This window comes from Littorina saxatilis, linkage group LG16, assembly GCF_037325665.1.
Source record: "Littorina saxatilis isolate snail1 linkage group LG16, US_GU_Lsax_2.0, whole genome shotgun sequence".
Taxonomy (NCBI): Eukaryota; Metazoa; Mollusca; class Gastropoda; order Littorinimorpha; family Littorinidae; genus Littorina; species Littorina saxatilis.
This window is the reverse complement of record NC_090260.1, coordinates 52525628-52544819: the sequence shown is the minus strand read 5'-3', so window position 1 is coordinate 52544819 and position 19192 is coordinate 52525628. Positions and strand designations below refer to the sequence as shown.

The 19192-nt window shown below is 43.2% G+C and overlaps 1 protein-coding gene across 1 annotated transcript in view; it reads left to right on the top strand.

Moving 5' to 3' along the window:
- The window catches only part of LOC138951414 (uncharacterized), an 18528-nt gene extending 2658 nt beyond the window's left edge, over window positions 1-15870 (top strand). The window contains exons 4-8 of the mRNA XM_070323022.1: window positions 183-288; window positions 2566-2657; window positions 9271-9327; window positions 10007-14998; window positions 15781-15870. Of these exons, the coding sequence (XP_070179123.1) occupies window positions 183-288; window positions 2566-2657; window positions 9271-9327; window positions 10007-14998; window positions 15781-15870 (5337 nt within the window). The remainder of the gene's footprint in view (window positions 1-182; window positions 289-2565; window positions 2658-9270; window positions 9328-10006; window positions 14999-15780) is intronic.
- The last annotated feature ends 3322 nt before the right edge of the window (window positions 15871-19192 follow it).

The window sequence follows — 19192 nt, the reverse complement described above, 5'->3', positions numbered from 1 at the left end:
TCTGTCACCTTCTCTGTCTTCTTCTCTGTCTTCTTCTCTTTCACCTTCTCTGTCACCTTCTCTGTCTTCTTCTCTGTCTTCTTCTCTGTCTTCTTCTCTGTCTCATTCAATGTTACTGTAAATGTGTTTATTCCCTGTGGACTGGAGTGTGTTCACTGCAGTGTGTTGACTTTTGCCCACAGGACTGCGCCAAGAACGAGCGTAGCCGCCCACACCACTACCACACCGAGCTGTGCGACCAGTGTTGCCATACCGACCTCTGCAACCAAAATCTGTGTGGCGCCCCAGGTAAAGATCGTCATGTTCTGTCAGTGTGCGTCACGTTGTCATGCTATGACGTGTAGCTCGTTGAGAGCGTCATGTGTTCCCAGTGTCTGTCACGTTGCCATGCTATGACGTGTAGCTTATTGAGAGCGTCATGTGTTCCCAGTGTCTGTCACGTTGCCATGCTATGACGTGTAGCTCATTGAGAGCGTCATGTGTTCCCAGTGTGTGTCACGTTGCCATGCTATGACGTGTAGCTCATTGAGAGCGTCATGTGTTCCCAGTGTCTGTCACGTTGCCATGCTATGACGTGTAGCGCATTGAGAGCGTCATGTGTTCCCAGTGTGTGTCACGTTGCCATGCTATGACGTGTAGCTCATTGAGAGCGTCATGTGTTCCCAGTGTGTGTCACGTTGCCATGCTATGACGTGTAGCTCATTGAGAGCGTCATGTGTTCCCAGTGTGTGTCACGTTGCCATGCTATGACGTGTAGCTCGTTGAGAGCGTCATGTGTTCCCAGTGTGTGTCACGTTGCCATGCTATGACGTGTAGCTCATTGATAGCGTCATGTGTTCCCAGTGTGTGTCACGTTGCCATGCTATGACGTGTAGCGCATTGAGAGCGTCATGTGTTCCCAGTGTCTGTCACGTTGCCATGCTATGACGTGTAGCGCATTGAGAGCGTCATGTGTTCCCAGTGTCTGTCACGTTGCCATGCTATGACGTGTAGCGCATTGAGAGCGTCATGTGTTCCCAGTGTGTGTCACGTTGCCATGCTATGACGTGTAGCGCATTGAGAGCGTCATGTGTTCCCAGTGTGTGTCACGTTGCCATGCTATGACGTGTAGCTAATTGAGAGCGTCATGTGTTCCCAGTGTGTGTCACGTTGCCATGCTATGACGTGTAGCGCATTGAGAGCGTCATGTGTTCCCAGTGTGTGTCACGTTGCCATGCTATGACGTGTAGCGCATTGAGAGCGTCATGTGTTCCCAGTGTCTGTCACGTTGCCATGCTATGACGTGTAGCTAATTGAGAGCGTCATGTGTTCCCAGTGTGTGTCACGTTGCCATGCTATGACGTGTAGCTCATTGAGAGCGTCATGTGTTCCCAGTGTCTGTCACGTTGCCATGCTATGACGTGTAGCTCGTTGAGAGCGTCATGTGTTCCCAGTGTGTGTCACGTTGCCATGCTATGACGTGTAGCTCATTTAGAGCGTCATGTCATCATGTATGACGTATCAACAAATGACGTGTTAGAAGCACCACCTTATGCTGTTATTGTATGTGTTATGTTGCCTTGGTGAATGTGGTAAGTTATTTGGTATTTGGACTATTTTGTTGTCCTTTTGGAAATATCTCAAAGCAATTTGGGTAGCTTTCCCTGGGGATAGCATTATGTCCTGCCTGCATGTATTCTTGTTGTTCAAGGTATCAGACCTTCTGTGTGATGTTTAGATCTTTATCGTGCGCAGGCGTACTCACAGCGGTATTCTGACACCGACACGAGTCTGCACAAAGCTGATTCTAGGGAGTAAATCCCTTGTCGAATTGGGGGTCGAATCCACGTCGATAGGGACAATTAGCCAGCGCCGCTATGTCATGGCTGTGTCATGTTATCATGGTGCATTTCATGATGCCGTAGTATATATGATCATCCGAAAAGGACTTTGCATCTTTTACCATCATATGATATGTATAAACTGTTAAACGTGTTATGACTCAGTGGACCTAATTCAATCAATGAGTCTTATATCGCGCATATTCCGTGGGTACAATTCTAGGCGCTCTGCAGTGATGCTGTGTGAGATGAAATTGTATACGGCCAGTAGATTGCAGCCATTTTGGCGCATATTTACCTTTCACGGCCTATTATTCCAAGTCACACGGGTATAGGTAGACAATTATTAACTGTGCCGAAGCAATTTTGCCAGGAAAGACCCTTTTGTCAATCGTGGGATCTTTAACGTGCACACCCTAATTATGGAAATACAATGTGTCATGCTGTCAGAGGGCTTGGCAAGACCCTGTCTGAGTGTGTCATAACAAGTCACATAGCAGTGTGTGTGTGTGTGTGTGCGTGTGTGTGTTTGTGTGTTTGTGTGTATGTGTGTGTTTGTGTGCATGCGTGCATGTGTGTTTGTGTGCATGTGTGCATGTGTGTTTGTGTGCATGCGTGCATGTGTGTTTGTGTGCATGTGCATGTGTGTTTGTGTGTTTGTGTGCATGTGTGTGTGTGTGTGTGTGTGTGTGTGTGTGTGTGTGTGTGCGTGTGTGTGTGTGTGTGTGTGTGTGTGTGTGTGCAGATCAGATTTCACACAGCCTGGTGTGCGCGCGTTGCGATGACACCCAGAAACAGGAAGACTGCCTGGAGATCGCGCTGTGTCAGGCAGGGGAGGTAAGCATTGTCGCTGTTTGTCAGGTGCCCAAGAGTTGTCTGCCCCGAGTGAATCTGTCTCGATTAGGTAGAAGTATGTTCTTTGTGCGTTGTTTGAGTTGTTACTATACTAGTTGTAGCGGTGTCAATGCGGGGCATATAATTATGTCGCAATGACAACGTAAGTAAGGTCAACATTTTCCAACGTTGTCACAAACATTGTTATATCAAAGTCACCACATTCTTGTTAAGTTACAACTTAGAATATTTTACAGTACGTATTGATGTGTGTGTGTGTGTGTGTGTGTGTGTGTGTGTGTGTGTGTGTGTGTGTGTGTGTGTGTGTGTGTGTGTGTGTGTGTGTGTGTGTGTGTGTGTGTGTGTGTGCAGATCAGATTTCACACAGCCTGGTAACATTCATCATTGCAGTAACTTCGTCGTGCAAAAGAGATTTTACAAACATCATTACATTAGCATCAGTAAAGAACACGTCAGGGGTTTATTGCGATACTCGTCAAAGTAGCCATACTCACGGAGGGGTAATACGTATAAGTTACACCTCCGTTCAACCATGGTATCGCGTGGACACGCCAGTAAATACAGCACCCTATACTCACGTGACATGTACAACTAACTTCAGACTGAATGTTTCTCTGCCAATTTCAAGCCGTACAATTATCTTAAGGGAGAAAATCATGGCAAGCTCTTGCAACGGAAGCTGATTTGTGATGTAATTCGATCGATTTTAAGCTTACCCTAAATTCGATGCATCAGTAAACACACCGAGCGGTTACGTCCCTTGAATAAGAAAAGAACTATTTTGCGTGGAAGCTAATTTCAAAATCAAAATACCATTAATCATCACAAGCTACAATCCAACGGGGGAATCACGCCCTGGATCGTGGAACGCCTAGTTGTGTTCACCGCAGGCGCTACACACGATTATATCCCCCGCAAGACCAACCACATGGTAGGTGTCTCCAAATGAATTAATGCCTTAAAATAGTAGATAACCAGACTGTCTTGTATCGAAGTTTATATCATACTGGCCGGTACTTTTTTTTTGCATTGGATCAGCCAGTTTTCTTACCATTTATATTCTCGTGTACTACATAAGAGAAGAGATTTCACCAAGACATGTCAGACATACTGTCCCCCACGTTAAAAATGATATAATAACACAAAGCACGGTCAACAGAAGGGCTTAAATCTTCTTGCTTGTCAAAGTCTAACTACTTGTGGATACTGCTTTCCATTTTTAAGTTTCAGCTCAGTTTAGTTTAGACTCACGATGGGTACAAAGATCAACAGTGAAATTTAACGGGGTAAGATCCCCCGCAGCTTGATCAAAAATGCGGGGGACCTTATCTGGTGTCTGCGGGGTACCTTACCCACTGAGAATCGAGTACCACAAAATAACGTCAGGTTAGGGGAGCAGCTTATCCGCGATGCTGGTGCCCCAAAACGCGCATACAAGTCTGCAAGGTATCAAAGATTGAACTGATAGTATTAAAATAGTGATTGAAATGGTAGTTCTGGGTTAATTTGTAAGAAATTGAGATCTATCTGCGTAATTTTCACGGACGTCGGCAGAAAATCGAACGCGACTGTTCACGAGTACACAACAAAACCTAAGTATGTACTTATAGCCTAGGCAATTCTGCTTCGGAATATCTATAATAAATAATGTGATCTGCCATAAAATACCTCTTCACAGGGCAATTCTTTTGCGATATATCAACTCTGCTTCCACGTGCGTGGGACATAATCGTGTGTAGCGCCTGCGGTGGACACAACTAGGCGTTCCACGATCCAGGGCGTGGGAATACATAGTCCAAAGTTCGATCAGCAGCACCGCTCGGTGCGTTTTCAAATAAATGGAATTTGGGGGATAGTCACATACATGTCATGTGAGTATAGGGTGCTGTATTTACTGGCGTGTGTCGCGTGGTATCTCGTCGAGACAGGGTCAAGACAGGGTCAATGAATGTGATGACGTCACTCGTGACGTCATCATTTTCATTCGCCCTGTCGAGACGAGATAACACGCGATTCCACGGATAAAGTGGAGGTGTAACATTTATATCCCGTGACCGATCAAAGCTAATTATTGCTTTGACATGTCTTCCCAACGTACAGAACATTTTGAACAAGATAATCGTCACCACACGACAGTTACTATTTACTTTGTGTGCCGTCTGCTACGAATCTAGGCCTGTAGCGTGACTGTTAGTTCTTACAAATTCATCGAGGGGAATTGGCGAGCGCAAATTTGTTTTCGTAATGACGTTTGTCTCGATGACTTTGGCATCATAAGCAGTGGAAAAGCAGGTCCCTGCCAGACTTGCTTGACATGACCTCATTTACATAATATGCACACGTGTCGTTTGAACGATATTGTCATGTAATGAGTGGTCTCTCTCACGTATGTAAAATAAAAGCCCGTATCGTCCCTTCATTGAACGACAAACATGCACAATCCGCTGTGATGTTGCCACTGGTCCTTGTTTCTCTGTGCCGCTTAGTAATGTTGTTCACATGGTAACGGCATCCCAGAAGCGTGTCTTAGTGGTTTCAAGACACGGGTTTAGCTGACACTTTCCAGTGGCTTGGTCCGCATTTCTGCCAGTGGGCTGGGTGGCCGAGTGGTAACGCACTTGCGCTCGGAAGCGAGAGGTTGCGTGTTCGACCCTGGGTCAGGCCGCAATTTTCTGCCCCCTTTCCTAACCTAGGTGGTGGGTTCAAGTGCTAGTCTTTCGGATGAGACGAAAAACCGAGGTCCCTTCGTGTACACTACATTGGGGGTGTGCACGTTAAAGATCCCACGATTGACAAAAGGGTCTTTCCTGGCAACATTGTATAGGCATAGATAAAAATGTCCACCAAATACCCGTTTGACTTGGAATAAAGGCCGTGAAAGGTGAATGCTCGCCTAATAGGCTACTGAGCTTTACTGGCCGATGTGAATGCGTTATATATTGTGTGCAAAAAAAAATGTCTGTTTGTCTGTCTGTCTGTAAAAAAATCCATTTCAAACGGCAGAAATTAATATGTAAGCGCCTAGGGCTATATCTAGATTAGGCGCATAAAAATGATCACAATAATAATAATAATTAGGCCTATGTGTCTAAAATGTTAAGACAGAGTGAGTAACAGAGAAAGACAGACACAGCGGAAACGAAGCACATTAATTTGACGCGCATACCTACATAAAAAATACGTCCTGACGAAGTCACAGGCAAAACGAAAAAGAGATTTTGACGTCATTTGTTTTTGTTCGGTCAATTCCGTCTTGCAAATGGCTGTGGTCTGTGGTACGAATTGTCAAAGCGTGAATACGCAACACTTCTATGTGTTCTCTTTTGGCATTGAACCTGCGAAACAATCGCATGTTTGTCTCAGTCGTGTAGGTAAAGAGTTTGCTTCTGCAATCGCTTTGTTCATGTTGATGACGGCTTCGTGGGACAAATCAGCAAATCTATCGCGTGCAAGACATTTCTGTAAATACACACAGTCCAACAGGAGGCCATAATACCTTTGCAGTTCGCTACAAAAAAACAAGAGGCGAAGCCTTCAAGGCTCACGTAAGAAATAGACAAACAGTAACACAAACTCAATCACTCCGTCACACATACTGACACACCCACACACACAGTAAGCTTAGGTGACACTGTGCAAGAAAGAGAGACACTAGATCTAGATCTGTCTGTGTCTGCATGTAGCCTACTTACAGGGACACGACTGCCAAATAGTCTCGGCCCGCTCAAAATAACAATGACCGAGACCACACACACCACGCGAGAGAGAAAGACGACAGGGAGGCATGCCGTCATGATGCATTAATTGACGTCAAACACTTTTGACCGTGACGTAATCTTATGCGAGCTTTATCCATAGTCTTGGATAACCACTCACACATAGACTCGGAAATGTTAAAGTTTCTACCACAGACATACACACACACACACGCACACACACACGCACACACGCACAAACGCACAGACAGACAAAGTTACGATCGCATAGGCTACACTTCGTGAGCCAATGAACTGTCTGTGGTTAATGTCATCCGTTTAATGCATGTGAAAACGAGCTATAAGGCTTTACAATACAAGTGTCCATGCATTGCTTGACGATCGGAACACAGATGAGGTTGCAGTGTGTAGGTTGAAACTATGATTCGGTTCGACCTTCCATCGCCGTCAGATTGTCAACAGAAGGGGATCATGGTCGGAATGAAGAGGTCAAATTAGTCTGGCTCCCATTCAAAATGTCACCATTTTATTCAAGATTTCATTCTTCTTCTTATTGCGGCTGCGCAGGTTATTTGCTCAGGTCAAGGCCAACGTTTTGGACTACTGACCAAATATCGCGCTATTACAAGATGTTTGATGGGTTGTTGACAGACCAGCTTTTTTGTCGGTCCGAGGGGGAGCATATCGTCTTTTGTTTCATATGTATTGAAACAAAAGTCGTTTTTGTCATTTTGGTAATGAGAAAAGAAGTGCACAATCAGCCCAGGGAGCCATGCTTTGAAACACGGGTTCCGTGCTGATAACCACACGAGTCCCGGTTTGATAACCACTGGCAATCAAAGCTGGCGTGTGAAAGCAACATTCTGTGTTTTTGAGTTTATTAAATGTTGGGATGAATATGTCAGGTTTCAGGATGCACAGTTCTGTAGGTTCATCTCGGTATTCCACCCCCTCGGCTTTCTGTTGTAAATATTAGGCTGAGTGATCGAATGTGGAAGCTACGTTTGGTCAAAGGTCACAGAAGGTTTGTCGGAAAAGCGAGTTTTGTCGGTGGGTGCGTAACGGAACAGCAAGGCACCGCCCATCGTCTGAGTGTGCAATGCCGACTGCTCACTTGAAATCTAAATTGCGCCACTCGCTTTACATCAAATGTATCTTTACGTCATTTCCCATCCGTCTGGAGTCGGTTCTAAATCTGTCGCTCTCTGTTCAACGAGAAAAAGCGAAGCAACCGAAACGCATGTTCAACATGGTTTCTCTTGTGAGATTGTTGTGTGTCAAAGGCATTTGACCTGTGAATATGCATCACGTCAGGTGTGGTACTCTGATTGGCTGACTCAGGTCACGAGAATTCTTTGACTGACAGGCATAATCAGGTAGAAGCGCTCAAGTTCCCATTGCGGCTGTTCTGTCTAATTCGCGGGGTTGCATCGAAATTTCTTTTGGTCGAATTAAACGGTAATAAAACTGTTATTTCTAATATGCTGACGGTTAGCAAATGATAACAGACATGCCTCACAAACGATATCAGCATTCGCCTAAAAGGCTCATGCTTGATATCTTTTTTCGCGACATGTCTTGTTATCATTTGCTAACAGTCAGCATAATTTTATTATAAATAACTCATAATAACCTGCTTCCTGCAACTATGCTAACCGGGGATTTATTGCCTGGGGAACATGAGATTTATTTCCCAGGTGCTTGTGAATGAAAACTCGTGAACATGATGACAACATTATTTGCTCACTGGAATAACAGAGAACAAGAAGTAAGGCCATATCATATGAATCGTTATTGTTACTGTGATATGTAATTAAACAAGTCAAATAACGTCATTACAATATTCGTTGAAGAAACGGCACAACGTTACATAGTTGTAACACACATTGTAACAATAACATCGATATGTTACAGAGCTGTAACATACATCGTAAAAGTAACATCAATATGTTACATAGGTATAACAAACATCGTACCAGTAACATCGATATGTTACAGAGCTGTAACAAACATCGTGACAGTAACATCGATGTGTTAAATAGGGGTAACACACACCGTAGCAGTAACATCAATATGTTACATAGCTGTAACAAACATTGTAACAGCAGCATCGACGTGTTACATAGGTGTAACATACATCGTAACAATAACATCGATTTGTTACAAAGCTGTAACAAACGTCGTAACAGTAGCATCGATATGTTACAGATTTGCAACAACCGCCGTAACAGAAACATCGATATGTTACAGAGTTGTAACAAGCATCGTAACAGCAGCATCGACATGTTACAAAGGTATGACACTCATCGTAACAGTAACATCGATCTGTTAGAGAGCTGTAACAAACGCCGTAACAGTAGCATCGATATGTTACAGAGTTGCAACAAACGCCGTAACAGTAGCATCGATATGTTACAGAGTTGCAACAAACGCCGTAACAGTAGCATCGATATGTTACAGAGTTGCAACAAACGCCGTAACAGTAGCATCGATATGTTACAGAGTTGCAACAAACGCCGTAACAGTAACACCGATATGTTACAGAGTTGCAACAAACGTCTTAACAGTAACATCGACATGTTACATAGGTGCAACAAACGCCGTAACAGTAGCATCGATATGTTACAGAGTTGCAACAAACGCCGTAACAGTAACACCGATATGTTACAGAGTTGCAACAAACGTCTTAACAGTAACATCGACATGTTACATAGGTGTAACACACATCGTAACAGTGACATCAATACGTTACATAAATATAACAAACATCGTAACAGTAACATCGATTTGTAACATACACGTAGCAACCATCGTAACAGTAGCATCCATGTGTTGCATATTTCTAACAAACATCGTAACAGCAACATCCATTGTTACAGAGTTGCTACGTTGAGCAATCCCCGTCAGGACTGACACTGGGATGCAAAAAGAAATCAGTAAGCTTCTTGTTGTTGTTGTTGTTGTTGTTGTTGTTGTTGTTGTTGTTGTTGTTGTTGTTGTTGTTGTTGTTGTTGTTGTTGTTGTTGTTGTTGTTGTTGTTGTTCTTCTTCTTCTTCTTCTTCTTCTTCTTCTTCTTCTTCTTCTTCTTCTTCTTCTTCTTCTTCTTCTTCTTCTTCTTCTTCTTCTTCTTCTTCTTCTTCTTCTTCTTCTTCTTCTTCTTCTTCTTCTTCTTCTTCTTCTTCTTGTGTGTGCGTATTTGTGTGTGTGCGCGGGTGTGTGTGTGTGTGTGTGTGTGTGTGTGTGTGTGTGTGTGTGTGTGTGTGTGTGTGTGTGTTTATGTGTGTGCGTGTGTGTTTGTGTGTGTGTGTATGGGTGTGTGTGTGTGTGTGTGTGTGTGTGTGTGTGTGTGTGCGTGCGTGCGTACATGCGGGTGCATGTGTGTGTGGGTGTGTGTGTGTGTGTGTGTGTGTGTGTGTGCGTGCTTGTGTGCGGGTGCATGCGTGCGTATGTGTGTGTGTTTGTTTGTGTGTCTTTGCGTGTGTGTGCGTGTGTGTGGTTTTGGGTGTGTGGATGTGTGGGCGTGTGTGTGTGCGTGTGTGTGTGTGCGTACGTGCGTGTGTGTGTGTGTGTTTGTGTGTGTGTGTGTGTGTGACACAGCTCGGTATGTGTGTGCAGGACTGCGGTGTGGGAGTGATGTGCTGTGACGACAATCTCTGCAACCTCAATGTCACCATTAACACGTCACCACAAGGCAGTAACACAACACCACAAGACAGTACTGTTGTCAGTAACACAGCACCACAAGACAGTACTCTTGTCAGTAACACAACACCACAAGACAGTAATGTTGTCAGTAGCACGACACCACAAGGCAGTACTGTTGTCAGTAGCACGACACCACAAGGCAGTACTGTTGTCAGTAGCACGACACCACAAGGCAGTACTGTTGTCAGTAGCACGACACCACAAGGCAGTACTGTTGTCAGTAGCACGACACCACAAGGCAGTACTGTTGTCAGTAGCACGACACCACAAGGCAGTACTGTTGTCAGTAGCACGACACCACAAGGCAGTACTGTTGTCAGTAGCACGACACCACAAGGCAGTACTGTTGTCAGTAGCACGACACCACAAGGCAGTACTGTTGTCAGTAGCACGACACCACAAGGCAGTACTGTTGTCAGTAACATGACACCACAAGGCAATACTGATGTCAGTAACATGACACCACAAGGCAATACTGTTGTCAGTAACATGACACCACAAGGCAATACTGATGTCAGTAACACGACACCACAAGGCAATACTGATGTCAGTAACATGACACCACAAGGCAATACTGATGTCAGTAACATGACACCACAAGGCAATACTGTTGTCAGTAACACCACACCACAAGGCAATACTGATGTCAGTAACATGACACCACAAGGCAATACTGATGTCAGTAACATGACACCACAAGGCAATACTGATGTCAGTAACACGACACCACAAGGCAGTAACGTTGTCAGTAACACCACACCACAAGGCAATACTGATGTCAGTAACATGACACCACAAGGCAATACTGATGTCAGTAACACGACACCACAAGGCAATACTGTTGGCAGTAATACAACACCGCAAGGCAATACTGATGTCAGTAACATGACACCACAAGGCAATACTGATGTCAGTAACACGACACCACAAGGCAATACTGTTGGCAGTAATACAACACCGCAAGGCAATACTGATGTCAGTAACACGACACCACAAGGCAATACTGATGTCAGTAACACGACACCACAAGGCAATACTGATGTCAGTAACACGACACCACAAGGCAATACTGTTGTCAGTAACACAACACCACAAGGCAATACTGATGTCAGTAACATGACACCACAAGGCAATACTGATGTCAGTAACATGACACCACAAGGCAATACTGTTGGCAGTGATACAACACCGCAAGGCAATACTGATGTCAGTAACACGACACCACAAGGCAATACTGTTGTCAGTAATACAACACCGCAAGGCAATACTGATGTCAGTAACACGACACCACAAGGCAATACTGTTGTCAGTAACACGACACCGCAAGGCAATACTGATGTCAGTAACATGGCACCGCAAGGCAATACTGATGTCAGTAACACAACACCACAAGGCAATACTGATGTCAGTAACACAACACCACAAGGCAATACTGATGTCAGTAACACGACACCACAAGGCAATATTGATGCCAGTAACACGACACCGCAAGGCAATACTGTTGTCAGTAACACAACACCACAAGGCAATACTGATGTCAGTAACATGACACCACAAGGCAATACTGATGTCAGTAACATGACACCACAAGGCAATACTGATGTCAGTAACATGACACCACAAGGCAATACTGTTGTCAGTAACATGACACCGCAAGGCAATACTGATGTCAGTAACATGACACCGCAAGGCAATACTGTTGTCAGTAACATGACACCACAAGGCAATACTGATGTCAGTAACATGACACCACAAGGCAATACTGTTGTCAGTAACACCACACCACAAGGCAATACTGATGTCAGTAACACGACACCACAAGGCAATACTGTTGTCAGTAACACAACACCGCAAAGCAATACTGTTGTCAGTAACACGACACCACAAGGCAATACTGTTGTCAGTAACACGAGACCACAAGGCAATACTGATGTCAGTAACACGACACCACAAGGCAATACTGATGTCAGTAACATGACACCACAAGGCGATATTGTTGTCAGTAACATGACACCGCAAGGCAATACTGATGTCAGTAACATGACACCACAAGGCATAACTGATGTCAGTAACATGACACCACAAGGCAATACTGTTGTCAGTAACACAACGCCACAAGGCAATACTGTTGTCAGTAACATGACACCGCAAGGCAATACTGATGTCAGTAACATGACACCACAAGGCAATACTGTTGTCAGTAACATGACACCACAAGGCAATACTGATGTCAGTAACACGACACCACAAGGCAATAATGTTGTCAGTAACACAACACCACAAGGCAATACTGATGTCAGTAACATGACACCACAAGGCAATACTGATGTCAGTAACATGACACCACAAGGCAGTAATTTTGTCAGTAACACGACACCACAAGGCAATACTGATGTCAGTAACACAACACCACAAGGCAATACTGATGTCAGTAACACGACACCACAAGGCAATATTGATGCCAGTAACACGACACCGCAAGGCAATACTGTTGTCAGTAACATGACACCACAAGGCAATACTGATGTCAGTAACATGACACCACAAGGCAATACTGTTGTCAGTAACACCACACCACAAGGCAATACTGATGTCAGTAACACGACACCACAAGGCAATATTGATGCCAGTAACACGACACCGCAAGGCAATACTGATGTCAGTAACATGACACCACAAGGCAATACTGATGTCAGTAACATGACACCACAAGGCAATACTGTTGGCAGTAATACAACACCGCAAGGCAATACTGTTGTCAGTAACATGACACCACAAGGAAATACTGATGTCAGTAACACAACACCGCAAAGCAATACTGTTGTCAGTAACACGACACCACAAGGCAATACTGTTGTCAGTAACACAACACCGCAAGGCAATACTGTTGTCAGTAACACCACACCACAAGGCAATATTGTTGTCAGTAACACGACACCGCAAGGCAATACTGTTGTCAGTAACATGACACCGCAAGGCAATACTGATGTCAGTAGCACAACACCACAAGGCAATACTGTTGTCAGTAACACGACACCGCAAGGCAATACTGATGTCAGTAACATGACACTGCAAGGCAATACTGTTGTCAGTAACATGACACCACAAGGCAATACTGATGTCAGTAACACAACACCACAAGGCAATACCGTTGTCAGTAACACGACACCACAAGGCAATACTGATGTCAGTAACACAACACCACAAGGCAATACTGATGTCGGTAACACGACACCGCAAGGCAATACTGATGTCAGTAACATGACACCACAAGGCAATACTGATGTCAGTAACATGACACCACAAGGCAATACTGATGTCAGTAACATGACACCACAAGGCAATACTGTTGTCAGTAACACAACACCACAAGGCAATACTGATGTCAGTAACATGACACCACAAGGCAATACTGATGTCAGTAACATGACACCACAAGGCAATACTGTTGGCAGTAATACAACACCGCAAGGCAATACTGATGTCAGTAACATGACACCACAAGGCAATACTGATGTCAGTAACATGACACCACAAGGCAATACTGATGTCAGTAACACGACACCACAAGGCAATACTGTTGTCAGTAACACAACACCACAAGGCAATATTGATGCCAGTAACACGACACCGCAAGGCAATACTGTTGTCAGTAACATGACACCACAAGGCAATACTGATGTCAGTAACATGACACCACAAGGCAATACTGATGTCAGTAACACGACACCACAAGGCAATACTGATGTCAGTAACATGATATCACAAGGCAATACTGATGTCAGTAACATGACACCACAAGGCAATACTGGTGTCAGTAACATGACACCACAAGGCAATACTGATGTCAGTAACACGACACCACAAGGCAATACTGATGTCAGTAATACGACACCACAAGGCAATACTGATGCCAGTAACACGACACCACAAGGCAAAACTTATGTCAGTAACATGACATCACAAGGCATGACTGATGTCAGTAACACGATACCACGAGGCAATACTGATGTCAGTAACACGACACCACAAGGCAATACTGATGTCAGTAACATGACACCACAAGGCAATACTGATGTCAGTAACACGACACCACGAGGCAATACTGATGTCAGTAACATAACACCACAAGGCAACACTGATGTCAGTAACATGACACCACAAGGCAGTAATGTTGTCAGTAACATGACACCACAAGGCAATACTGTTGTCAGTAACATGACACCACAAGTCATTACTGATGTCAGTAACATGACACCACAAGGCAATACTGATGACAGTAACACGACACCACAAGGCAATACTGATGTCAGTAACATGACACCACAAGGCAATACTGATGTCAGTAACACGATACCACAAGGCAATACTAATGTCAGTAACATGACACCACAAGGCAATATTGATGTCAGTAACACGACACCACAAGGCAATATTGATGTCAGTAACACGACACCACAAGGCAATACTGATGTCAGTAACATGACACCACAAGGCAATACTGATGTCAGTAACACGACACCACAAGGCAATACTGATGTCAGTAACATGACACCACAAGGCAATAATGATGTCAGTAACACGACACCACAAGGCAATACTGATGTCAGTAACATGACACCACAAGGCAATACTGATGTCAGTAACACGGTACCACAAGGCAATACTAATGTCAGTAACATGACACCACAAGGCAATACTGATGTCAGTAACATGACACCACAAGGCAATACTGATGTCAGTAACACGACACCACAAGGCAATACTGATGTCAGTAACATGACACCACAAGGCAATACTGATGTCAGTAACACGACACCACAAGGCAATACTGATGTCAGTAACATGACACCACAAGGCAATACTGATGTCAGTAACATGACACCACAAGGCAATACTGATGTCAGTAACATGACACCACAAGGCAATACTGATGTCAGTAACACGACATCACAAGGCAATACTGATGTCAGTAACATGACACCACAAGGCAATACTGATGTCAGTAACATGACACCACACGGCAATACTGATGTCAGTTACATGACACCACAAGGCATTACTGATGTCAGTAACACGACACCACAAGGCAATACTGATGTCAGTAACATGACACCACGAGGCAATACTGATGTCAGTAACATGACACCACAAGGCAATACTGATGTCAGTAACATGACACCACAAGGCAATACTAATGTAAGTAACATGACACCACAAGGCAATACTGATGTCAGTAACACGACACCACAAGGCAATACTGTTGTCAGTAACACAACACCACAAGGCAATACTAATGTAAGTAACATGACACCACAAGGCAATACTGATGTCAGTAACATGACACCACAAGGCAATACTGATGTCAGTAACACGACACCACAAGGCAATGCTAATGTCAGTAACATGACACCACAAGGCAATACTGATGTCAGTAACACGACACCACAAGGCAATGCTGATGTCAGTAACATAACACCACAAGACAGTACTGTTGCAAGTAACACGACACCACTAGGCAATACTTTTGTCAGTAACACGACACCACTAGGCAATACTTTTGCAAGTAATACGTCACAACAAGGCATGACATTATCTCAAACAACAGTCAATGGTTCGTCACCCTCCGTTATCCCAGTGACCCTGACCACCCTGATTAAACACAGTACAAGCCCACTTACTAGGGATGCCGCCACAACGATGATGACGTCACCAGCGGCTTATCAGACGACATTGGACAGGGTGGGATCAACACAGGACAGCACGTCACCTGACACCAGTGCGGTAACCATAGGTACGTCAAATGTTGACCAGATGAGTTCTAGTGACCTTGTTTATAAAGAGATAGAGAGAGAGAGAGAGAGAGAGAGAGAGAGAGAGAGAGAGAGAGAGAGAGAGAGAGAGAGAGAGAGAGAGAGAGAGAGAGACAATGACAATGACAAATCTTTATTTTTCGAGGGTGACAAGAATAAGCATAGATATGCTTTTTTGCATCTGGCCCTCGCCTTAAAGAGGGACTAAACTAGTTTACTACAACTATGACTAGGGGGAAAAAGAAACAAGTCGCGTAAGGCGAAAATACAACATTTAGTCAAGTAGCTGTCGAACTCACAGAATGAAACTGAACGCAATGCAACGCAGCAAGACCGTATACTCGTAGCATCGTCAGTCCACCGCTCATGGCAAAGGCAGTGAAATTGACAAGAAGAGCGGGGTAGTAGTTGCGCTGAGAAGGATAGCACGCTTTTCTGTACCTCTCTTCGTTTTAACTTTCTGAGCGTGTTTTCAATCCAAACATATCATATCTATATGTTTTTGGAATCAGGAACCGACAAGGAATAAGATGTTTTTAAATTGATTTCGAAAATTTAATTTTGATCATAATTTTTATATTTTTAATTTTCAGAGCTTGTTTTTAATCCAAATATAACATATTTATATGTTTTTGGAATCAGAAAATGATGGAAAATAAGATGAACGTAAATTTGGATCGTTTTATAAAAAAATGGTTTTTTTTTACAATTTTCAGATTTTTAATGACCAAAGTCATTAATTAATTTTTAAGCCACCACGCTGAAATGCAATACCGAAGTCCGGGCTTCGTCGGAGATTACTTGACCAAAATTTCAACCAATTTGGTTGAAAAATGAGAGCGTGACAGTGCCGCCTCAACTTTCACGAAAAGCCGGATATGACGTCATCAAAGACATTTATAAAAAAAATGAAAAAAACGTCTGAGGATATCATACCCAGGAACTCTCATGTCAAATTTCATAAAGATCGGTCCAGTAGTTTAGTCTGAATCGCTCTACACACACAAAACTTGACTAAATGTAAAACAAGTCGCGTAAGGCGAAAATACAACATTTAGTCAAGTAGCTGTCGAACTCACAGAATGAAACTGAACGCAACGCAATTTTTCAGCAAGATCGTATACTCGTAGCATCGTCAGTCCACCGCTCATGGCAAAGGCAGTGACATTGACAAGAAGAGCGGTTTAGTAGTTGCGCTGAGAAGGATAGCACGCTTTTCTGTACCTCTCTTCGTTTTAACTTTCTGAGCGTGTTTTTAATCCAAACATATCATATCTATATGTTTTTGGAATCAGGAATCGACAAGGAATAAGATAAAAGTGTTTTTAAATTGATTTCGACAATTTAATTTTGATAATAATTTTTATATTTTTAATTTTCAGAGCTTGTTTTTAATCCAAATATAACATATTTATATGTTTTTGGAATCAGCAAATGACGGAGAATAAGATAAACGTAAATTTGGATCGTTTTATAATTTTTTATTTTTTTTTACAATTTTCAGATTTTTAATGACCAAAGTCATTAATTAATGTTTAAGCCACCAAGCTAAAATGCAATACCGAAGTCCGGGCTTCGGCGAAGATTACTTGACCTAAATTTCAACTAATTTGGTTGAAAAATGAGAGCGTGACAGTGCCGCCTCAACTTTCACGAAAAGCCGGATATGACGTCATCAAAGTAATTTATCAAAAAAATGAAAAAAACGTAAGGGGATATCATACCCAGGAAACTCTCATGTCAAATTTCATAAAGATCGGTCCAGTAGTTTAGTCTGAATCGCTCTACACACACACACACAGACCCACACACACACACACACACGCACATACACCACAACCCTCGTCTCGATTCCCCCCTCTACGTTAATACATTTAGTGAAAACTTGACTAAATGTAAAAAGGAAGGTTACATAAAAACATTAATGGTAGAACATATAAGTTTATGTACATGAAGCGCATAATGTAGAAGCATTGTAGATCATAAGGTAGTGTTCAAAAATTGGGTGTAAAGCAATGAAGATAAACGGAAAGTAACCCAATTACAATACATTCGCTCAGCAAAACAATGTATTACAGAGCCAAATCTTCGTGATTTTGTCACAATAAACCATAATTCCGATAATGAACAATTGTATACAAAGAGAACATACCAATCAAGTTTATTTGTTCATAAAGTTCATTAAATGGAAAGAGTATTTGGTTGTGAAAGAATCCGTATTGGTGGATTGCCACAGGGCGTCCGGAAGAGCGTTCCAGAGGCTGCTTCCTGAACAAACAAGACTTGATTTAAATAGGTCTATCCTAGGAAGAGGAGTGTTTAGTTTTATAAAGTGGTGCGAATTCTTCAAAGAGAACTTTGAACAAATGGTTTCGGGTGCATTTTCTGTCATAATTTTATGCATCATTATTCCTTTGTTATAATTCATTCTTGACTTTAGCGGTAGGACCCCTATGTTGATGTAGTCTGAGTCGGTGAGAGTAGTCTGTTTGAGTAATACTACTTTTAGCGCTCTTTTGTGTAATCTGCTGAGTAGCTTTAGGGAATTATCACTTGCTGAGTCCCATTGAGTGGATGCGTAATCAATGAGAGACTGATTATGAGCAGTGAGAGAGAGAGAGAGAGAGAGAGAGAGAGAGAGAGAGAGAGAGAGAGAGAGAGAGACAGAGAGACAGAGACAGAGACAGAGAGAGAGAGAGTGAGAGAGAGACAGACAGACAGACAGAACTCAGAACTCAGAACTTTATTACATAAGGATAAAGGTTTTAGGCTTAGCCTAATCTTCCAACCTCTCCTTGGAACATACTACAGAGAATAATTGTAAACGAAAGCAAAGACTGCGCACATACACACATCTACACACACACCCTCGTATACACACACACACACACACACACACACATGCACACACACACATGCACACATATACACACACATATGCTCGCGCGCGCGAGCGTGCGCTCGCTTACCTACACACATGCACATGCTATCATTTCATACCTAAAATGAACAGTATCTAATCAAAGTATTAAAACATCAAAATAATGATCGAGTATAAACATAAACAAGTCGCGTAAGGCGAAAATACAACATTTAGTCAAGTAGCTGTCGAACTCACAGAATGGAACTGAACGCAATGCAATTTTTCAGCAAGACCGTATACTCGTAGCATCGTCAGTCCACCGCTCATGGCAAAGGCAGTGAAATTGACAAGAAGAGCGGGGTAGTAGTTGCGCTAAGAAGGATAGCACGCTTTTCTGTACCTCTCTTTGTTTTAACTTTC